A 23,893-nucleotide genomic window follows, 5' to 3' on the forward strand; every position below is an offset into this window, starting at 1 on the left:
GGATATAAATTTTACAGCCCAAAACTCCCCGAGCTGCTGTTGTACCCCTCATTATTCTCCTCGGCTGTGGGATGGACCTGCGTTTCGTGTCCAGCTGTAAAAATTGCAACGAATAAGTCTGTTCCAGTGGGGTGCTTGTGCCTAGCCGCTACAGTCACAACCGTGGTGGCACACGCTTACTCACGGTACTTGGGGATTTTGTTTTGTTTTGTTTTCGGTTTCATATTATTTCATACTGGAATTTTCAGGTATTTGGAGTATTAATTTGGCTCTGCCTGTACCTTTGAGTGCCTGTCCCACACAGCCACTTTCCGTCAGGTCACTCTGAGACACAGTTTTATCACTCGAACTTGTACCTTTCCAGCTGGCACTGAACAGAGGCTGAGGGGGTGAGGGGTTTCTTCTTTGGTCATCCGAGGAGAAAGGGAGACTCCTTCAGAGTCTGAGGAGAAAGGGAGACTTCCCTCCAGAAAGTTCTGGTTGGGCTCGTTGGCGTACTTGGGAAAGACGGGCGGCTCTTGCTTTTCCCCGCTTCAGTAGGAGGCCGCGAGAACTCAAAGCTTGGGGGAGATATTTCCTCTAAGGGAGCGCTGTAGCTTGTCACGCCCATGGTGAATGCTGTGGTTTAACTGGAAGTCTTGGCAGATGTTTTTGATACTGATTGCTTATACTTTAAACCTGTTGCAAGCCTAGCAAATAATGCATTTGTGCATGCATGCGTGAACGTGCAGATGTATGAATCACAGTAATGTTTCCCTTCGCTGAACAATCTGAAAACCAGACGCATTTCTGTAGGTCTGGGTGAGGATATTTACAATTCCGTTTGAATACGGTGGGTTGGTGAATAGCGTGCGTGTCTCTCTAGCTGAGACAAAAACCCTGGCTAGCTTCTGGACGGCTTCTCCGTCACCTGTTAGTCCAGCCCACGGCTCCTAGATGAGCCCATTTCCAATGCGGATTTGCAGTTGTACAGCTCAGAGGCGGCGACGCCTGGCTGACAATTTCACTTGAAGCAGCAACATAGAGGGGGTTTCTCCTAAGGTCAGATTGCTGTTTTCTTTTAACGGAATTTCAGTTGTTCTTTGCCAGCACTAATTGACATCCCTGTCAGTTCAGGACAATTCAGTACTGTTTATGAAACAGTCTGCTAGTCTCCGCGTTTTTGGGAAACGGTGAATAGGAGGGGGTGTCTGTCTGGCTCTAAGGTTGATTTCTCTTAAGCAGTATTAGCGTTGCTAACTTTAAATAGAAACAGCACAACCAAATGAGTGAGCGAGGGCTGGAAGCTGAAGCCAAGCTGAGCAATAGCTGGGAAGGAAATAAAATGAGCTTTACGTATGCCGGCTGTGTCACCGGACATGTCCGAGTGCACAGGATGCTGCGTCCCCTGGCCCTTCAGGAGGGCGGAGATGTGCCACCGGCACCAGTGGGCAACAGAGCAAGGCTGTGGCCTCGCCAGCGAGAGCTCGTGAAGGTAAAGCCGTGGGGTCCGCGTGCAGTACGTGGGCCCTGCATCACCCAAGGAAGAGCTAATTCCCCTTCCCATGGGCTGAGACACGACGCATGCGTCGTGAGAGCGTGGGGCAGGTGGTGCAGAGTACTTGCCGTCTGCGTATCGCGGCTCAGCTGCATCCAAATGATCTCTCTGTTCGTGAGGCCATAGTCCGGCCGTGAGAGGAGTCGAGGGAAGAGGAGCAGCTCGTGTAAACTGAACTCCCTGCTGCTCCCCGAAGACCCAAGGGGAGGGAGCAGATAATCTCAATACCGAGGTTAGCTCCATCAGTCCAGTGCATGAGTAGTTCTTTCATCTCCCCTTTTTTTGCCATCAGCAAGGGTAAAATAAGGGGAAGATGAGGTGATTTGCAAGAACAACTGATAAAAGACTGCAGCCATGAAATGTAGCTTACGTTGGCATTTGAGACGCGTGCTCAGAAATACCGTAGCTGCCTACTGCAGGAGTCGGAGAAAAGCAAGGCTGCAGTCAGATGTCAAATGAAATAGAGATGCAGAACTAAGCTTCGAGTGTTTTAACGGACAGGGGGTAACAGAAAGTACAATTACGGGTTTGCCAGAGCAGCGCTAGAGCTGTTTGTCTAGACACTGAATAATCCCCTCCCTAGGGGAGGGCGTTCGTTCACGTCTCCTGGAAGGTTACGAGCTGTTCTGCAGTTGCTGAGGTGACGGGGTTTGTTTGTGAGATGCAAGTTTTGGCGGTTGACTTCAAGTTGCTAAAGAACGAGCTGCGCGTTCTTACTAACCCGACTCCGGCTCTATTTCTTCAGATATTTCAGGCTTTAGCTAACGTGGTGTCGTTCACCGCTCTGGCAGAGAGCTCTTCTTGTCCCCCGCAGCCCCAGGCAGGGCTCACATCACCTGCCTGGTTTAACAACTCGATTAATTCACGGTGGTAGAACGCGCTGGCAAGAGCCCAGGGCTTCCTGGGGCCCCGGTAGCAAAGCTGCTCACGTGTGTGTTGACAGGGAAGTGGGTTGTATCGGTAATGACATCTTTAGCCACGAAACAGACTGACAGGGAACTGCGCAGGCTCCCTTCTAGAAACCTGGAACAGCTCAATGAAACTTCAGCTACTTCCCTGGCAAGTTACTTTCGTAGCAGTGACAGTCCTGAACGGCACCTGAGCCAAACTCGGCTGAAATCGGGTAAATGAAACCTGGAAGAGGAAGTCTTTGTAAGCAGAGGCTGAGGAGCAGGCGCCCTCCTCTGAACGAGCGCAGTATGATTTAGTGGACTCGGGCTGCGGCAGCTCGCTGCCGCTCAGAAGGATCCGTTACTGCAAGGCCTCTCGAAGTCGGGAGTTTTTAGACTTTTTTTCTTTCTTCTTTAACTCCGTAAGTTCCCTGGAAGCTCTCAGACCCTCTGGCCACGCGCGGCAGCAAGTCACGCAGCTTGTTGAATGCACATGTATTTATTGTAACACATTTTCAGCACAAAGTATAACACTTAAGCACAGGAGTGTTATTACAATCTGTACAGCAGCCTCTGAACGGCACGGACGACGCAGACATGCAGCCCTACAGGCTCTGCAGCAGGTTCGAAGGCGGCTGCAGTGGCCAACAAAGACAGCTTAAAACAATGAGAAATCCCAATAGTGGCGCGTTCTCTGACCTCCCCTCGGGCCTGGCTGGGTATATACAAGCATCCGATAAACAGGATAGTAAAATTAACATGCCATTAACCATTTACAGACACTTTTTTAAAGAAGCAGCTGCTGTCTGCAGCAAACATTTGGCATTAAAAAAAAAATAATCTGAAGGCCACATTTTTCTTTCCAAATTCTCCCGTCTTACACCCTTTCCCGCTTTCTAAGTCAGAGAGCTGCCTTCCCCCCCCTTTCCCCTCTCTCTTTTACGTGAGGCGCTCGGAGGTCCCAGCCCCATGCTGAGCCTGGTACCGCCAAAGCCAGGCTTGATGCTGTGGAATCGCTCAGGTTCCAGCACCACGAACGCACAGTTTGGTTCCTCAGCCCGTGAGCAGACACCTCTGCCCCGCTCTGCTTCCACTGAACTGCAGCGGAACGCTTGCAAAACCGCGCAAGGTTTCACTATCGCCTTGCTGGCTTACGAGGTGAATGAAGAACTTTAAGAGTAGCCCTGCTGCGAAAAGTAGTGTTTAGCCTTTATATCTTCATTCCCCTCTCCGCTGCCTGCTATCAGATGCTGCGCGGCTGCATTAGCCGCAGCAGACCGGGGAGCAAGTTATTTCTGTTCATTAAATGAGCCACCGTGTACACAAATGACATCTGTGTTGAGAAGCTGGAATGACCTCAGCACACGGGTGGGGGCTTGTTTGCAGAAAGCAGCTCATTCCTAAAAAGCTGCTGCGGGGGCCTGGGCCCTGCTCAGCCAGGCCCCTTCCCCAGCGCTGAATTACCGCCCTGTCCAAGGGTGACCCATCTGAACAGGCTCTGTGGGAACAAACGGGCTCCTCCTCCTCCTTCACGCAGCCCTCGCTTATCGTGACAGACGCGGGGACAGATCGAGGCTTACAGCAGGGTCAGTCTGAGAATGGCGTTACGAACCAAGGGGCCCAAAGTCTGCCTCAGAGCTGTCCCGTGTCCCGCTCCAACGAAGCCCGCCCATTAACAGCTCTGACTTTAAGCTGCTCGTGTACCACCCCTGTGAGCTAAACACCTGGAAGGCTGCATCCCATAGCTACAAAGCTGCCAGGAGCTTCAGCGGAAAGAGGACAGTGGGAAGCCGTTGGGAAGGAGGACTCATCTTCCAGCTTTGTTCTCTGAAAACGTGCTGAGACCATGAAATCAGATAGAAGGAGAAAAAAAAAAAATATCCTGCAGGACCGTGAAGGTGTGGCTTTAGGGGGTAGGGGAGAAAGAAACGGCCTCTTTCAAAATTTCTTAGTTGATTGCAACTGAATTTGCAAGAATTAGGTAAAGAGCAAAACTAGGAAGTTGTGACAGCTGTGCACCAGCACAAAACTACCGGGAGACCTTGTGGCTTTAGTCAGCTTCAAATAACAGGTTTCTCTCGTTGCAACACTGCCCGCTGGAAATAGTATTTCATTATCTATACATTAGAGTTAAAAAGAAAAGTGCCAAAAGCCGAACCTGCAAAGGAGCAGAGACTCAGTTCACTGGGGGCAAGCTGGGAGTGCTGCTGTCTTGTAAGCAAACAAAAGGGAGAGGGCTCGGGTCAAAACGTGTCCTAGTGAAGTTTGGCTGCAGTCTCATACCACAGCTTTATCCAGAGGTGAATTACAGAGAAGCTGATTTTCTCCCAGTCTTGCCCAGCACCACCCCTATATTCAAAGCCCCATGAAAGGACGGCGGAGGAAGCCTGCCTTTCCCAGAAGTGGTGGTGGGAGCTGCACCCACCTTCAAGGACCCGACAGCGGAAGAGGTTTGACTCCTCAGGATTCCCCAGCCTTCCATCCCCACATGGACGTATCTGTGCCGTACCTTCCCTGCCCCGTCCCGCACAGATCACACGGCCCGCGTCTCTGCTTCAATCTTCTGCTCCCCGTGTAGGTTTTCCAGTTCTTGAACCTGGGCCACATTCTGTCTGATAGCGATCTCTGGGCCCCCTCCGTACAGCGTGCTTAAATAAATCCATGTCTCCTCGGAAATCTGCCCATAGTCAGCACCTGAAAGGGACAACAGCAGCAACTGGACGTGCAGCCAGTAGGCCCTTGGCCTGCGCAGCCGTTGGAGGGAAAGGTTGGTGCACCACAACGCGAGGACGTCCGCTCCAGCCACCTCCCCCTGCACGGGCCCACCCCCCGGAAAAGCGAGGCACGAGCGGGACTCAGCCAGGCCTGCACAAACAGCTCTTGTGTGCAGACTTGACTCCACAGTCACAGACATACTGGGGTAAGAAAAGGGGCACACACACATTATCTGCAGAGATGCATGTCAAGCCCTAGGCACTGGGGAAAAAAAAAGACCCTGGATTTTCAAACTCTGGCCTGCAGAGTAACTGCAGATGTCTGCCTCACAGCAAGCTAGAATTTGCTTCCATAGCTCTCATTATTAGCAGAGAAGCATCACAAATTGTAGTATCCAATGGGGGGGGGGCCTACAAACGCGCTCAGACACGCCGATCCCAGGCGGCTGGGGTTGCACTGCCTGGGAGAGACTGAAAATACTCCTCCAAGCTGTCCTAGGAGGGACAACTTCAGGTGGTCAAAGCACAAGGCAGGGAAAGCAGAGAACTTTGCCATAAAGGTTACAGAGGAGGAAAGCAGGAAGGGTTGCTTTGAGAGATAACCAAGATAGATACAAATGCAATCTTTATCTGCTCGGCAGGAGAACCCAGCAAGGACAGCACAAGCAATGTTATTTCACAAGCTGGACCACAGCAGATGCTGAGTAAAAGACAAGTCAGAGGCAAGACCAGATCAAAGCTACAACGCTGGGCAAGGGCGAGTGGTGGAAGGGGCCTGGGGAACAGCAGCGGCAGGAGATGGGGGGCTGCAGGCTTTACTACAGCAAGTCACGTCAGCAAGCTGGTCATGCAGGAGCTGCCAGTGGAGAACTGCGATGGCTCGCTCAGGGCAGTCAGCACAGGGATGTGCAGAGAACCGTCATCCTCTGCAACACCATCTTGCTCTGTGACCGCCTCACTATGACAGCTAGATCCAGTGGGACGTTCTCCTTCACCTTCTAGGAACACTACAAGACAGCAAGCACAAGCCTTACCCTGCTTAACTTGCACGTGGCCACCTGCTTTTGTGAGTGCAATCTTGCTGTTGTCAATTGGTCCGGGAGGCTCTGTGAGAGTAGAACAGACACGTCAAAAACCATCTGCTTTCCACATTGCCACCAGATTCAGCCTATTTCCCGAGTTAGTTAGTTCTCTTGTTATTTCTGCCCTGCCCTTGGGGACCTGCAGGCAGTCTGGCTGGTGTCTGGACTCCGTTCAGCCTCAAGTCATACCAGTCGGGTGCAGTGCTCACTGAGGAGGTGCACCTAGCAAATAGACTTGTTTCCATTCTACCTCTCACCCCTGACAGGCTCCAGAGGTCTCTGGCTTCTTACCGTTATCCTTCCCCTTGACAAAGGCTTCCCACTCACGGAACCACTGCATGCTGATACAGTAGATGACGCTTGGAGACTCCTCTGCCTGGAAAGCCTTGTTCAGCTGGGAGAACAGAGAACAGAGACATGCAGGAAGGATTTAGTCACTCCTGAGATCTGGGGGAGCCCCTTCCGTTAACTGTAAGGCAGCCTTGCCGCTCTTCAGAAGAACCCCACGTAATTCCACCACCTTCCTCACAACCTGTTCCTGCTCGCTAGAGCAGGCAAGAGACTAGGATGATTTCAAACTTTGTGTCTGCGTGCAGCCACGCACAGCATTATCGTGTTCCAGCTGCCGTTTCCCCTGCTGTTAGCACCGGGGAACCCCAAGATCAATCTCCTGGCCATGCGGTAGGTCATGTTCTGGAAAACAGGGGCAAGAGCTTTCCACTGACTGACTGTGATGGGTCTCCATTTCCCACCTCTGCCCTTTGCCGTTGCTTCCAGATGCTTCCCATACGAACCTTGATGAAGGTGTCGATTTCAATTCTCCTGCGTTTGGCAAGTGCTTCAATCTCCACTTGGCAAATGGAGCACACGTACAGATGGTTCACAGCAGGGCCGCCCCCGAACCTGAGCACAGAAAGAGAGGGAGGGGAATGGAGAACTGCAGGAGAACGGAAGTGCTTCCCAGCCCTGAATCCTGCAGAGATGGATTTTTATACTACTCCAGACACTGGTGAAGGAGGTGCAACTGCAGCTGTTTTCTGAATGGAGAGTACTGCCTTTACTCAACACAGGGAGGGTCACAATATTGCTCTGCGACGACGCATTGATATAGCTCATTTCGGTTGAGATGAGGAGGCTCTACCAGATACAAGTCTTTGCCAGTCCCCGCCAAGTACTGCATGCCTTTAAGGTGCCCTGGGAAGGGATTATGTCTTGGTCACTGCCCAAGGTGTGGAAAAAACCAAACCCAAAACTCATTGGGAGGAAGAATGAAGTGGCCATATTCACCTGTTGTAGAGATATTCCCACACGTTCTGGGGCAGAATCACCACCAGGTCATCAATGTAGTGGTACTTATTAGGAGGGATCCCTGCGGAGGAAAGGCAAGAGGGAGAGTTAACCAGGGAGCTCATTATTGCTGGGTAAAGACACAAATAAAAAAAGGCAGATCTTCCTTGCTGAAAACTCCCTGACTCCACCATCTGCTTCCTCTGCTAATGGAAGACAGTCAAGAGTTCATTAATTGTGGAGGTTTCTCAATTCATGGCCTCAATTTCTAATCAAGTGCTTCATTTCCAATTGGTGATTTATAAACACGAGGGCTCCCCAGCATGACAGTTGAAGAAGCAGAACAGTAAAAGGCGGTATCAGCTCTCTGCAGTAGCGCGTGCTCCATTCTCCTAACAAACACTGAAGGCCAACCTTGCTGGTAGGGTAACACAGATAAGTGCTGCCTTATCTGCTTTCTACAGGTTTGTTTTTAAAAACAAACGGAGAACTGAAAACTGTTGTTTCCCAGCACTACACATCCCTCCGGGCCTCTGATCAGCAGGACAATGGGGTAATTGTCTCATCTCTCCCTGAGCGGGCTGGAGTTTCTGCCAAAGAAGCAGATCCTACTGCGGCGTACACGGTATCGGGACTACGGCTGGAGCTTTGTTGCCGAAGCATAAAGGTACAGCTGAGAGTTGCTATTCCCAGGTCCAGCAGCACTGCCTTACCTCCATGAGAGCACAGGAAGGTGTGATTGGTGATGGGACCAGGCTCAGCAAAGGTGTTGAATTTATTGAGCCACTCCCGAGAGATGTAGAACTGCAGTAAACTGTGCTCCTTCATGCTGGCAAGGGACACGACTTTCTGACGCTCTCGCACAGCCTCTTCACTGCTTTTCCTTAAGCAGGGAAAGGACGAGAAAATAAGCGATTCCTGAAAACTTAAGTTTTCAAAACGCATTTCTAGGTATTCTGCAACCAGCAAGGGACTGCTGCATCCAGGGTACCGCTCACCTGTAGAACAAGACGTAGGCTTCTGCGTTCTGTACCACGGTCTCGTGGACTTCAGTGACATACTGATCATCAAACTCGTACCACTGGCCATTGATCACGTTCTGGCAGTAGGCTATGTAGTGCCCACCTATAACAGAGAAAACAGGACACTGTTGGGATTCGGAGTGCAGACAGAAGTCAGGCCCGGGATAACGTCAGCAGCACAAACAGGATTAGCTGCTGGCAGAGAACGGAGAGAGAGACCAAAAAAAAAGGCATAATTCCTGTTCCAGGCAAGCTTTGCAGGAGCAGGGCAGCCTGGCGCTGTCACCCTGATTTGCCTTCCTTGGAAAGGGCCTCTCGGTGGGACTGAACATCGGGAAAGGGTTTGAGCCAACCCAGTGGTGAGGCTGAAATAGCTGCAGGGGATCTGGCAGAAGCTGCTCGGTTCACTTTTCAAAGGGCAGAGGCTGAGCAAGCCTGGGAATGGAGGGGGCAGGTCTCACACTGCACTTCACCCCAGAAGAGGTGTTGGCTAGTCCTGGAACACTTCTGCTTTGCTCATGCTCACCTCGTTCCTGTTCACCTCTGCCTGTACTCACAGAAGAAGGACTTACTGCCTGCTGTGCCATGGTGGCAGATGACCGACAGGAGATCGTAGGTGGTGATCTGGGAGACACACTCCTTGGCTAGGAAAGGTCGCAGATCCAGCCCTTCCAAGGGGAAGGAGACATGACTGTTGATCTTGAAGGAATACATCACCTCATGCCGGAACCGTTTCAAGTGGATGCAAAGAATCTAAAAGACCGAAGACAGAGAACACCAAAGCGCAGTTTTGCCGTGGGTATTCTGATCCGACAGCACATCTCTGTGCATCTGATCTTTGCAAGAGTTCTTTGCCTGTTAGCCATAAATCCCGCTGGCTCATCAGCTTAGAATGGGGAATTCTCTTCTGGTCTAGACACAGGACTTTGCCATCAAAACAAACTGCTATTTCTGTTCTACCTCTAGCCTCCTCACCTCCTCAGTGGCTGCCGAAAGAAAACTAGGAAACAAGGTGCTTTTACTCACCTCTGGTAGCCGGAGGACTTTGCAGTACTTTACTCCATTCCGCAGTCTGAGGGAGAAAAAGAAACTAGCTGTGAGAAATCTCTAAAGCAAAGGGATGCCAAAAGGCAAGAATGGGTCTTGCTCTGGCTGGGTCTTGCTCGCTTTGAAATCCAAGACAAATCCTGAATTCCAGCAGCAAGAAATTCAGGCTCTTTGCAGCATCCTTCCCAAACGAAGCATGGCATGAGCAGTTTGTCGTGCCTCTTCTTTCTAATACAATAGCTCGATTACTGCCAAACCACAACCCTGTTCATATCCTTCTTCCTTTCTTTTCCCCACAAAGCCAGCACTTTTCCTATCTGCGATCAGTGACCTCTCAAGACCAGAACTCTAATTTAAGGAAAGGCAGATTTTACATGCCACTCAGAAATGTCCAGGCAGAGGGCATAGCAAAACATTTGACAGCAGTACAGAGAAATAAAAGTTCCAGAAATACAACACAATACAGATAATGCAAACTTACTTTTTACACCGTTCACAGCTGTACATGTTGTCCCCTGTAGAGGAAGAGAAGAAAGCCATTATGTGGTTACTCAGAGCACACAACGCTGATACGGCCACATTTCCATCCAGCGCAGAGAAACCAAGTTAAGTGACCTCTTGGGGAAGCCAGAGTGAGAAGAGATGAAAACCAGCACTTCTCTCAATAAGCGCAGGCAAAAAGAGAATGCAGGCAACTAGCAGAAAAGTATACAATTGCCCACCGACACAAGTGAATACAGCGAATTGTTTAAGTCCTCTAGAGCTTATGGAGTGGATGGAGAAAGCGAAGAAACTAAGGCGGCTAAGGAGCCACAGCACTCACAACCAACCAACAGCCGCGTCTGCTCCTTGCTGAAGACGCTCTCACCCGGATTCAGAATGAAAAAGCAGCACCCCTGAGCAGGTAGGAAAACTCGCTTCTGCTCAGAGGTGCTGAACTGCCAACTTTTGGTACTGCCAGTCTCTAAGTGAAATACTGAGGCAGGATTTCCAGGAGATTTAATCCACCTCCAAAATGCATGTGAAATACTCCTCCATGCGGTTTTCCTTGGTTTGTGCTGTCAGACCCCACTGAAGAAAACTCACCCTTCAACTCATCTGCTGCAAAAAAGGCAGCGAGGCAATCCTCCAGCGTCACAACAGGACCCCAAAACCAGCTAGGGATACAGGACACCACAAATCTGCAGAAGAGAGGGGATTAGGAGAAGGAGTTATACTTAAAATAGCTGGATGCTTTGGCGTACAAAACCCTAAATGGATGATGGGTTTCCTTCTAGCTGTAGGTCCTAAGCTCATCACACATCCCAAAGGAGCAGGGAAAGCACAGTTTCTCTCAGCTGATGTTCCTACTGTGATTGCTCAAACTGGAAATGACTTGGAAAACTACACCAGGAATTAATTTGCTCTGGAGGGCAAGACTGAGCTAAAGGCAGAAGTAAGTGAGGGATTATCAGCTGCACAAGAGATCTCAAGGTGTATGACAGAACTAGAGGAACAGTAGCAACTGGTTTACATGAAAAGGCTCAAAGACCTGTGAGGTACCACACACTGTCATCCAAGGAATGGTTACAATTGACATTCTGCTGGTAAACACCACTGGTTAGGGATAGCTGCCTTCCAGCACTGCAGGGCAAACTCCAGAAAAAAAGAGGTCCTGCACAGGGAACACACCTCCGGATATACTCCATGATGAAAGCAATCCAGCCTTGTGAGGCATAGTTGTCCCCACATGCCCCTGTCTTAGCTGGCACGTTTTGGTAGATGGCAGAGTGCAGCTTGGCCAAGTCCTCCTTCCCTGGGATTGGGAGTGACAGGTCCTGGAATGTCTCCACTGTCGTAGAAACCTGGAAATGTCCAAGACAAAGAGGTCTGAGTTTCCTGTCCGTGTAATAGAGCTGGGACCTGACCTTCATCCCCTTTTATCACCGCTTGGATTTTGTCTAGACTAGAAACCTGAGCTGGCAGTAACAGCAACTTGCTCTGGCTAATTATTCTTCACTGCTGTCAGCAGGATGACTTTTGTCATGGTTTTTGTAGCACGGGAATCAGTTTTCTAATGTGAACATGATATTGCTAGGCCAACTCAGTAACACGGATAAGCAAACAGACCCCTACAAGTGAAATACGACTTCTTGGCGTGGCAGGTTTCTCACACCTCCCCCACCATCCACCTATCATCATTTTAGCAGGCCTACCACATCCCACAGTGTTTGGAAATAGGAGCACCGTTTCCTAAGAAGAGATCTACAAGCTAGAAGACTGTGCTCTTTGACTGACAGCCACCAGACAACTCACTCTGTCGCAGGTGAGGCACTGCACCAGGCTGAGAATGGAGCCATCAAAGATGTCAGAAATCACGCTGCGATAACGAAGTTCTTTCTTCTTCTTCCCAGAAGCCTGCATCTGGGCTGAAAGACAGACAAGGAAGCCCCATCAGTGGCAACTCCTTCCCAGTCTCCTGTCGTAGTAGAGTCATGCAGCCGCACAAGAACACAGGACAAGTGCTGTCCTGCATGTTCAGATGCCCCTTGCATGCCAATGAGACAGTGGAGCCCGTTGTAAACTGACATGAAGAACACTGCTGCTTCGTGTGGTACAAGAAAGGGGGAGGTAGCCAACTGAACCAACACAAACCAGCTCTCAGCAGGCAGAAACTGCCTTACTGGAAATCCTGTTTCCATCCTCTTACTACATGTTTAGAAGCCTGGCCCTGCCACAGAGAGTCCCTGCTTTTCTGAGGTCTTGGCAATATTTTGCTCTAAACTTTACATTTGGCTTCCTCTCCCGCCTCACCTGCCTGCGTATTTTGTCCTTTTTTTTCCCCCTCTGACATTTACCATGTGTTCCCCAGGTGTCTTGCACTGGAGAGGACCCTCCACAGCAGGGACTGCCCAAACACACAGTTTCATTTAATAACAAACCCTCTTCCCCACACACACGTGCAGGGAGACAGAGTGCTTTTTATTCGGCCAGAACATCTGTGGCTGCGCTGACCTCAGCCAAGGGGCTGGGACACAATTGAGGAAAGAATGCCATTATTGAACAGCTGTAGGGACCGTGGTATAAGCACATGCCATTGTGTTTGCAGACTATGCAACGCTGAGGGATTTTGATTTGCAATTTGCTTGGGATGAAGAGACCGGTTTGATAACGACAGAAGCCAGGCTCCACGCTGAAGCCTAACAAAGCTCCCAGCACTGGATTGACATCTGCAGCCTTAATTCTATTATTGTGAGCCCAAGATGTCCAAGAGGCAGGAAGCTCTCAGTAACATCATCTTACAGTTCTTTGGCCCACATGCTATGAAATTCAAGTCTGGCAGACAAATGTTTATACATCTCCACACTCCCCTAAAGGGACAGAGCTTGTGCCTGGGACTTCATAGCCATTTTACTAATGACAAACACAGCATGCAGATGCAGATGTGGAAATCATTTCAGGCTCCAATATAAGAGCATACTAGAACATCTGTTGTGCCCAGAGCTTGACTTTACCTGCAGGTTTACTGTAGTCTTTGCCTAGTACTATTTTAGAAAGTACTGATATCCAGGGGAATCAGCCCTTCTTACAACTGTTAATCAAGAATCATGATGGATTACTTCTCTCTTCTGTAAATGAACTCGTCCTCCTCTACATGCCCTTTGCCTCCCAGCATACACTCTTTGCACTACCTTTCTTGAGCACGTAGGAAGGTCCAAGCCTGGCAGGACTGGAGCGAGGAGGACTGCTAGAGAGCTTGGAGTGCATTTCATGATGGACTGGACTGCAGGGGCGTGAGGAGCAGCGCACGTAGGCATCGTTGTCAGGTTCTGTTTGAGAAAATAGGGAGGGAGAAGAGCACTGGTGAAAACCCCAGTTATGAAAGGCAACCCTATTGCAGTCAGCGTCAGCCCAGCTCTGCGTTCCGGCACAGAATCTTTCCCAATACGCACAGTTCAGTGTCTGTTAACTGTCCTGCTTGCACAGGTTGGCAGATACAGCTCCCTCAGTGCATGGATAAGAGTGCATACAGAGCTATACTGAACAGCTAATAATTACATATAAAAAAAAAAAACCCACCATTTTTTCACACTTATGACTAATTAGGTTTTACAGCTTGCTCCTGTATCCCTAATCCACATAAACAGCATCGCTGTCTTCAGTGCCAGTTGGCAGAGTAAGATTCTTACATAAAGAAGTGTTGAAGGATCGGGTATGTTCAGTTTGAGGTGACTCCACACCTACGTCTTAACTGCTGCTCTTTTCTTTTCCCTAAGACACAGAAATGCACAAACTGTGCCTTTCCCTTTTCTCTCCACAAAGCCCACAGTCCAACATTAACAATACCTTCTTCCACGCCTTTTCCACAGCTAATATTTCCCCAGGCCAGCCTATCAGATAAAGCAATGTACACAGACAAAACCTTTTTCTTAAATTAGGAAAAGGCATAAACACAGTGTTTGCAGGTTTGGCAGAGGCAGCTATCACCGCCTTCAGGACGTGGTCCTTACTCAGCCCCATAGAACTTTAGCCCGGCTAAGCACCCCTCTGGCTCACGTATTACATTTTCTTACAGAAGCAACTGTGCACAAAGGCAGAACTACTGCCAGGGACACTGAGGAAAATCTTGGATGCAAAATCTCTTGACACCTATAGAAGGAACAGTCACATTATGTGTTGTTTGCCACTGTACTACAACGCCGTCCCTGTGTAGGATCATAACATGTCTTCTCACAAATAACATGACTGGAAGAGGTGTATACCTGGTGTCCTACATGGGCTGGCAGGACGGGGAGCTGGCAGCATCTCAGGTGAGGCTCTACCATCAACTGGCATCATAGTAGTATCAACATCTGCATCCTCATCTACCTGCTCCGAGTTGCTGCGTCGATGGCCACAGGAGAACTTTCTGTCCTTCATCCTCTCTTTCTCGGAGATCCCTCTCCCTGCTTCATCCTGGATCAACAACTCTGTCTCTGCCAGGGAGCTGCTGCCCATGCCCCCTGTGGTCCGACTTTGACCATCTCCTTCACCTCTGTCACTGCTTGAGTCACAGGAGAGGAACTCATCCTCCGAAGGACTTCGGTCACCCTCTCGCTTGTCATCCTGGTCACTGGTATCCAAATCCCTCGTCTCTGCAACAATTGGTTCCTTCAGTTCTTCGTGAAGCTGATCCATCAGGCACCGCAGGAACTCCTGAGTGTCCTGAAAACCAGGAGTAATTCCATGTTAGTATCCATCCAGAAATGGGGCAAATGAGAGGGGCAAAAGATGGCTCCGTTCACAGCCTCTTTCAGTGCTGCCCACAAAGGTTAGCCACCTCTGCAACACCAGGAGACCCTACTAAAGCAGAGAGAGTACCGTGGCGATGCACCAAGAAGCCTGTCTGCTACATAAATGTTTTTAACTCCTAAATGGTAAAAGGCCCAATTTTTACCTGAACATCTTCAGCTGAAAGACACTGAAAAGCCAGAGAGCAGCCATAGCATGCAAACCATGAGCTTATTTATCAGGGGTTTACCACTGGTAAGAGGCGAGAGACAAGGAGAAAACTAATGAAGACAGCAGGCCGTAGAGAATAGACTCTTACCCACAAAACAGATTTCATGAATACTGATTTCTGCTCATGGCAATCCCTCTCTTAGAGAGGGCAGATTAAAATCTTTAATAAATAGGGAATGGAACCAGAAACCAAGGACTATACAGTCTAGCTGCAAGCTTCTACATTCATAATACAGGGTAAAAGAGCTGACACATTGGCTTCAGAGGACCTGCTGGAAAGCGACTTGGTATTTTGACAACTCTAGAAAGTTAATTACGATGTTTCTGTTATTTTACGGAAGTTTGGCTTTTAGCCTGCCCTGTCTTCCTTTTAACTTTCTCTCTTTACAGCTGAGAGTTTTCCAATCCAACATACTTCACATCAAAGATAAATATAGAAGTTCTTTCATTAATCGTTGTTTTTATCTTCTGTTTTGATTTCCTGTCAGTATGACAGTTCAGATGTACTGTCACTTCTCTTGTAAATTTTCTAATCATAGTTTGATGTTTACATTTTATTCTAAAGAATAAACACAAGAGAGATGCTGATAAAAACTTCAAAGGAAAAAAGGATACTATCTTTAAATAAGACTTCGTTTGCTGTAATTCCCCAGAAAAAGAATATAGAACATTCATATCTTTAACTTTTCAGTACAGATTTATCCAGGTTTCTCAGCTCTGACATGAATAAATAATACCTAACTCTCATACAGCATACATCAATACATCTCAAAGCCCTTTATAAAGGAGGTGACCATCATAATTTCAGAGGTGAGAAAGCTGACACAGGAAAATGCACTGATTTGGTACCAGCGAGCCAGAGGCAGAGCCTGGAAGAGAACCCAGGTCTCCTAAATCCCATCCAAGCGCTCTATCAGATCACTAATACTGACACAAAATGGGCATGACCCCTGAGCTCAAGCTCTTCCTTCTGAACACAAGCACCACCGCTGCAGGAGGAAAAATCCCACCATCTTTGGAATAATGGCATGTTTTTGTTGAGGCCCCACCTGCTGTGCATAGCCTCGGAACATGGGGTTGACGAGTTTAATTCCATGGGATAGACTGCTTGGAACAACATAACTCGGGCTGTTTAGATACGGAGGGAAAAAAAAAAAAGTTAGTTTGCTTATCAGGCCTGGAGCCAGTTTGTCTAATAAGCCATAGAACAGGGTGTGGTTAACTAGTTAAAGGAGGACAAAAGATAATTATGCACCTGCAAAGCCTGGCCATGTATTTCTCTATTAGCTGGATGACATACAAGTTAAGAGACAGAAAACATCTCGCAGTCATTTCAGTCTATCCTTCCAGAGACACTCTTCCCTAGAGCATGTTTAACTTAAAGCTCTGTCCGCACCTTGAATTGTCTCAAGTGATTCTTCCCAGAGCAGGGTTTTGCAATTGGTTACTTGGTTTGATTTTGTAGCACCATGTCTGTCTCAAAATCTGGGCGGGCTGGCCACCCAGTAAATGAGGTAAATCAAAACCAATATTAAAGGGACGTTATACTGCTTCAAAGTCTACAGCCTCCTCTTCCAGAAAAACACAGTTCACTTTTGCTCTGTATCTTACTTACCCCTCGTTAACAACTAACATGAAACTAACGTGCAGTGCCATTTAAATTCCTAGTTTGATTTTTTCCAATTGATTGCACAGAGCAGACATCTTCAGATTTAAACAGAGCTGCATTATTTTACACTGTCCTTTGAACTGGTCTAGAATTTGAACCAATAGCGAACATTTCCCCAAACATCACCTGCATTTCCACTCTCTTCGGTAAAAATCTCTGTATCGCTTTTTCCATCTAAATCATCAATCCCTCTGCTAATCAAGAGCAGTGCAATTAAGCGCTGGTCAGTCCATGCAAAATACTCAGAAATGGCCAAGAGTATTCCCTTACTCCATCATTTTTTCTTCATTGCCAACAGGGAAGCTATATGAAAAAACCATCTCTTCCTTTTTAAAGTTATAACATTAAGCATGTATTCTTTTCACTGACATCAATATGCCCATTTTATCACCAGCAGCAGGATATGGGATCTCCTAGATATGAGGGAATCCTCGCACACCCGTCTACGTAGGGTTTGAACTGACTGCCTTAGACAATGCACTTATCCCTGAAGATCAAATTTCCTCTTTGCTGATGCCAGACTTCAGAACTAACATAACTATGAAACCTGCCCAGATTAGATTAGGGAGTGACCACTCACCGTTTCTTATGCCAAACCTCAGACACCAACTTCTGGTAACTTTTGCACAGTGCTGGTTTCTTATCTGTACGGACCAGTCCACCACATTCCAGAAAAAACTGTGTGAGAGGTGGGCTACAAGGAAAAAGAGAGAAGACTTCAGTGCACAGAAATTTCTCCTCTGCTTCTATTTAAGGGTTTATCAAAACTTAAATGCATGCCTTTTCGAAAGCATGCTTAAGATACTGTTTTTAAATCGAGGGAAGAAGTGATTCCAGATGCAGACTTGACTCCTAACGTGAAACAAATGAAAAAGGCTGATCTGAATCTGTTCCTGGTATAGAGAAGAGATCCTGGAACTAGTTCTCAGCAGGATGGCTAGAGAATATTTTAGGATTTGGGTTGTTAGAATGATATCGCTGGGGAGAATAATGAGACGCGACATGCCTTCCCATGTGATAAATACATTTCTGTCGCAGTGGAAATGATGAAGTTTTACTTCCAGCACTCGTCTAAACATGAGTCTTGCATGTAGCCACAAGTTGGCTATTCACTCAGTTTCCTATTGTAAAACTTCTGTTGCCCTAAACAAACACTAAATTTTTCTGCACCTAGCCTGGCTGATTTCTCCTTGCAAGACTCATGAAGATCCCAGATCAGAGGCGCCACTGTTGAGATTTAGTGAAGTCTAGTAAAGACTCTACTGAAAGGCCCTAGTGCCTACCAGTTAGAGAGAGCCTGAAGTGCTGCATTCATGTAGCAGGAGTTCCCAAGATTTTTCATTCCAGTAAGGCCTAAAGCACAAACAAGAGAGGCATGAAACACTTTCCAGAAGTGCTGCTTTCTACACTCCTCCCCAAAGGAGAGGGAATTCAGCCCTTTCTAGGCAGTCTCCACACTCTGCTCCTAGGAACCTCTCAGCGCAGGTCCTACAGATTGCAGAGTTACCCTCACAGCCCTTTCATCAACTCGATGCAGTTACCTCTTGGTTTCAAATCATCATCCTCTGATTCAGATTCGCCTTCATCTGCCACTGCAATTGGAACAGCTTTCAAAGGGTGAGCAGGCAATGGAGAATCCTAGATTAAAGACAGAGAAATACGCGTCAGTGAGAGGCCTGCTTTAAAAGATGAGTTGTGAGATACTATCTTATACATAAATGGAGCCAGCCTTTAGAAAAAGCACACTGGCGAGAGAAGAACCAGTTGCACTGTCTATCCTTCTCACTAACGCAGGGAGGGAGTGGAAATAGTACCATTACTGCTTCCAGTACACGTGGTGAGAGAGGCATCAGGAATATGCAGCAGGGTCACAAGTACATGTGTTTCTGGTCTGACAGCTAAAATTTTGGTGGGCCATGCATTGAAAATGAAGATGCGACAGCTGTTGTGGTTCCTCCCAGAAACAGACACCCCACGGAAGAGGCCAGGAAAGGCTAAAAATAAAGTCAGAATGGATGTTGAAGTCATTTGGAAGTCTTCCCACTGGGAGATCCTATAAGGCAAAGCTGTTGACCCTCTGGCTACAGGTAGCCACATTCAGTGAAAGAGTTCCTATCACGACAAAAGCCTGGACAATAGTGGAAACCTCTTGGCTAATTTTGCAACAGGTAAACAAAAACCCTGCCGAGCGTTCAACCCCGCCACGCTGTGACACAGACCCACCGGTTCAGTGAACTTCACTGGCAGTGACTGCGTGTGCGTTGCCAGCCGCTGGTCCAAGAACACCTCCTTTTCACAAGCGTAACACCAGACACGGAACGTGGTCAGATTCACCGTCAGGTTGTGCTTTTTGGCCTAAAAATTAAAAGGTGAAATAATGAATCTGATTTGACAGCTGGCTCAAGTTGAAACACTGGACTACCAGAACAGGGTAGAGGAGCACTAGGTAATGGGAAAAATCCAACTCTGTCTGTCTTAAGATGGACAACAGAGAAAAGCTCACCTGTGCATGAAGCGTGCTGTGGTCAGCAAAGGACTCCCCACAGCCAACATAAGGACAACCAATCTAGTGAGAGAAAAGAGCAAAAGTACAATGGGCACGCCAAATTAGACCCTTCACAAAATACTCTGCAACTCCAGTCCCACCAGCAGCTGCAACTTCAGAACTGATCTTGCCAGTTTTTTAACCTGCTTTTTATTCAGGGCCCAGAATAAGACGGAAAATTGGAGTTGTTTGATTTAAGAAAGAAAACCTGGAACCAGGTTTGCACCCATGTAAAGGCTCCGTTCCAAGGCAATTGCTCCAATGGGCAGCTCATTTGAACAGTCTCAAAATGTCTGGGCATTCCAGTGTAAAAAAAAAAAAAAACCTGCCCCTGCCCGCCCCCCCCTTGTCATTCCCTTCTGCCTCGCTGCCCTGAGCAACATCTTCCGGGGTCTCACACTTGCAGCCTCCCTTCCCAGTTCCCAGCAGAGGCAGGACCCGGCCAACAGTCAATGCTGGGCATTTTACTCATTCCTATTGGGACTACCAGGGGGCAATCACCTATGAGGAGTGAACTGTTCCATCTTGGCATATTCTGACAGCGTTAGCCTTTAATCTAGGGAGTCTTTTCCCTGGAATCCATCAAAAAATGGTGGATAGTTCTACTGTGAGCCCCCTCTTTGCTTCCCGCTATTTGTTTTTTCAGTACAATACTTTTTTTTTTTTAAATGATATTAGAGAGAAGTCCCACCATATCATGCACACAAATAGCAAGCCATTTTTACCTGAAGACAAGCCCAGAGATTTGGTCCCACAGCTCCACAAGACTGGCAAGTTCCCTGCATATTCATGATAAAAGAAGGTTTGTTTGCTTGTTTGGTTTTTAAGTAACCTAGTCCTTCAAGAGTGGGAAACGTCTCCGTAAGACAGGCCTCGCCAACCTGCAGCTCACAGTATTTCATTTCTTAGTATCACACTTCCAATTAAATATACGCTTTGCAGCGTTTTAGCTAAGTGACGCATTTGAGCAGGATAAAATGACAGCGAGAAAGAGATCAGGTGGGGTCGACAAAGGCTTACTTTATGGGACATGTGCAGGGTACATCAGCATTGGAAGAAGAGTTTCTGCCTCTCCTCCATGGAGATAGGCAGCATTTTCTTTGAAAAGCAGACATGCAAACCCATGCACAATAGCTAAAAGGGAAAGGACTGACAACCAGAACGCCCTGTACCTTGGATTTGAGCAGCAGATCATCCCTGGTCACCTCTCCTATGGAATCCAGGTGAGGACAGATGTCTCTCGTATCCCCCATTTTCACCAACGCTCACCTGCAGGGGGTTGTTTTCCTAGGACGAGAAAGGATAGTTCCTTTCAGCTACGCGTCAGATTTGTTCTCACAGATTGTAAGAAGATAAATTAGCATCTTTTGTATATTAGAGATTACGATACCTATCTTTAAGGTTCAGAGATCAAAACAAATCTAAATCTGGAGTCAGTCATATTAGCTAGCACAGTTCTGACCCGTCGTTGAGTGGCTGCATTGTGGTATCGTAGGTAAGCGAGCAAGGCAACGGGGAGGAGAAGGAAGAAGGAAGCACAGGAATAAAGCTAATAATCTGTACAATGAGCCATGTGCGTTCAGAATGTAGGGAGGTGCTCAGTACACAGGCACAGCTTCAGCAGCACAGCTGCCGACTCGGTGTCAGGTACGGGGATGGATTTCCTGTAGTCTCAAAATGAAAACAGCGGTACAGTGACCCACTGACCACCCTCTTCTTAAACTCCCAGACGGTCTGGATCACGTAGCATCTCTGAATGATGCAGACCCCTATAGCAATAAATAAAACCTCCCATTAACTCATACACGCTTTACATACATAACTTAACTGGTCTTGTATACCATGAATACTCTCTACTCCATGAACCTGACGCGACTGATAAGCCATGCTTTCCCCCCTAGAAACTGGGTGTTGCGTGCTAGCTCAGCAGGTAGGGTGGGAAAACAAATGTGGTGATCTGAACTGACTTCCCCCTGCCGAACACAGACACGCAGCATGAAAAGATACAAATCTAATTAGCTTGTTTGCATGAAACTTAGATTAAAAGTGAAAGGGCGCTGCAGCCCAAGACACAAGCATTTAGCCTATGGTGTCTAGGGGCTTCATGCTACCCGGATCTGAATCTGCCATTTATTTATTATACCACTTTATCAAACATTAAAAATATGATTATTGTTGTAAATGAAGCTGGGCAAGAGGGAATTAGACTTAAGTGATCTGTAACACAGATAACCAGTCTTCAGTCTCTGAGGAATTTACCATTTCATAGATAGATATTTAACAATGTGAGCCACAAAACTCTCGAAGACTGTACAAAATGTAACAACACACTTTTCCACCCAGCTCGTACATCCAAGCACCTCAAGTACAGAGGATTTCATAGCTGCATGCTTATGAGCACAATAAACATTTTCATAGTGGTCCATGGGTATGTAAAAGACTTCAAATGTGTCTCAGTAACATGCAGCTATAAAAAAAAAAAAAGAGTTTGTGTTTCTTCAGCACAGTTCAAGTAACGTCACTTGTGGCTGTAAAAAAAAAAGAAAAAGAAGACAAGTGATATTACAACACAGATCAGGATCCAAAATATTACTACCGGCTGGAAACGAAGCAGACAGGAAAAGCCCACATCATTACAAGAAAGAAGTGGAAAAATCTGATGAACTTGACGTTAATGACTCCAGCAGCATAGTTGCTACACTCTGTAGTTTTCACATTTTGAGGACATTTGAAAGAATTCCCAGTGTTGCCTGGTCTGAATCACTGACAGTGGGGAGAAAAGGAAAAAAAAGGATAAACGAATAAGCCATATCAGCAACACTTATCTTGGGAGCTGAAAAGCTTGCCTAGCACCTTGCCTTGGCAGAAGACAAACCTCAAGGATAATTTTATAACAATGTTTTTCCAGCACTCTTCAGCAAAGTGAAACTGGAGGGGGAAGGAATCGTATTGGCATGCCAGAAAACACAACAGTGGTTGTAACCAGGATCTCAATAACCTGTGAAGAGATGCTTAACAAACAACTGAGCAATTTCATGCAGCTTCACCAAGAAGCAAAATAGTATCATGTAACATATGTTGATTTAAAAGGCAAGTGACAAGAGCGCAGAATCTTTGACTAACACATAAAACTGGGACACCTTCAGGCTCTAAGTCCCTTCATCAAAACTGACCCCTTTTCCCAAATGCTTTGGCTGGTCCGATTTAAAAAAAAAAAAAAAAAAACACCAAAAAAATTATCAATGCCATGTTTGCTAGTTCACCTTCCTTGATTTCTTATCCCTTTCCCAGAAAAGGTTTCCCAGAAAACCTAATAAACAAAATCTTGTTTTAAAATTAACTCCAGACCCTTCCTCTTCACCAGCTTCAGCTAATTGGGAACTGGTTTTGGAGCACACTACGTTAAGTACAGTCTTGTGGATGTGGATGGTTTTAGCGCATTCCGTGGGACCACCCCTCTACTCAAAATTAAAACCATGCCTTTAAACTTCCCGGCACTGGGATGCTGATCTTCCCACCTAGGGCTTCCCTTTTTGAACAAAACAGGGAAAACCTCATTTTCGCCTCTCAGCCCTGACTGAACGCCTCAGAAAACGTCCGAGTCATAACTGTTCAGAAGGAAGTATTCAATCCCTACCTTCCCACGACGCTGCCCTAAGCTGGCGCACACAGCTCTCTAATGCTGCCCAGGAAAGTAGGAATTTAATAAAAGCACTGCCAGAAAGCTTAACTTTGCTTGTCAAAATGTACTGTGTACCATGGGAAAAGAAGTTACCTTAAAACAAGTCCTTCAGCCTGTCTTTCTCAAGCACCACTGTGGAAGAACAGTACACAAACATGTCAGAACAATTCCACGGTAACTGCGCCCTACTTTCAGTTGCTTAAATTGCTGCCAAACCCTGTGTCTCTGCCTTCTACAGTAACGCGTTTCTCGGGGTTTTTTTTTGCTTAAAACAACTGTGGTGGTGTTTGTCTACCAGAGCTAGAGCCAGCTGTCGAGAATTTCAGGTACATCCAGATTCACGGTTTGCGGAGTAACTGTACGAATAAAAGAAATCCTAGCACTGTTCATCCGCAAAACTACCAGGTCTGCTCGCCCGTCTTGCATAACCTACCAAGATAAAGGAGTATCTGCAGTTGTTCTTAGCGACATTTTCTACTTGAGATACTGAAGAAAGAAATATTTACTGAACTGCCCGGCTGACAAGGAAGAACCACAAACCAGGCGCTTCTGACTCTTCGCTGACCGTTTGCACCACATCACGTATTGGAAAGCCAGGCGTTTTATGCAGAACAGGCAAAGGAGACCAGGTTTTAACAGAGATTTATTACTGGAGGTCACAACACGACGGCGCACCTAGAGATTTAGCTTTTAAGGGAAAAACACTTTCGGGAAATCCCCCCCTTGCCACACTGCGGGGCCCCTCGAGCACTGCAGACCCCCAAAATGCAAGTCCTCTCCTAACAGACGCTACAGCTGTTAAGCACGAGTTAAGTTTAATATAAATATCCCTGCACGCCGCTGGATTCGGGCAGGACGAGCCACCGGCCGCCCCGCAGGGTCCCCCTCCGAGGGGTCGCGGAGACCGCTGTCGCCCCGGTGAAAGCCCCAGGCCCCG

The 23,893-nt window shown here is 47.4% G+C and overlaps 1 protein-coding gene across 1 annotated transcript; it reads right to left on the minus strand.

Moving 5' to 3' along the window:
* Window positions 1-2,905: 2,905 nt before the first annotated feature.
* USP20 (ubiquitin specific peptidase 20) lies at window positions 2,906-20,527 on the minus strand. Its single transcript, XM_009322091.1, has 23 exons — window positions 20,447-20,527; window positions 20,000-20,053; window positions 19,233-19,295; window positions 18,953-19,084; window positions 18,271-18,367; window positions 18,013-18,082; window positions 17,310-17,423; window positions 16,110-16,188; window positions 14,322-14,763; window positions 13,251-13,388; window positions 11,875-11,987; window positions 11,251-11,423; window positions 10,666-10,760; window positions 10,061-10,094; window positions 9,559-9,604; window positions 9,105-9,285; window positions 8,509-8,635; window positions 8,224-8,393; window positions 7,511-7,592; window positions 7,018-7,126; window positions 6,515-6,617; window positions 6,176-6,247; window positions 2,906-5,121 (listed from the first exon to the last, which is right to left on the minus strand). The coding sequence occupies exons 1-23, from the start codon at window positions 20,525-20,527 to the stop codon at window positions 4,961-4,963; spliced, it is 2,736 nt and encodes a 911-aa protein (XP_009320366.1). The 3' UTR covers window positions 2,906-4,960.
* Between the last annotated feature and the right edge of the window lie 3,366 nt (window positions 20,528-23,893).

The sequence above is a fragment of the Pygoscelis adeliae genome, unplaced genomic scaffold (genome assembly GCF_000699105.1).
Source record: "Pygoscelis adeliae isolate BGI_AS28 unplaced genomic scaffold, ASM69910v1 Scaffold114, whole genome shotgun sequence".
NCBI classification, from domain to species: Eukaryota; Metazoa; Chordata; class Aves; order Sphenisciformes; family Spheniscidae; genus Pygoscelis; species Pygoscelis adeliae.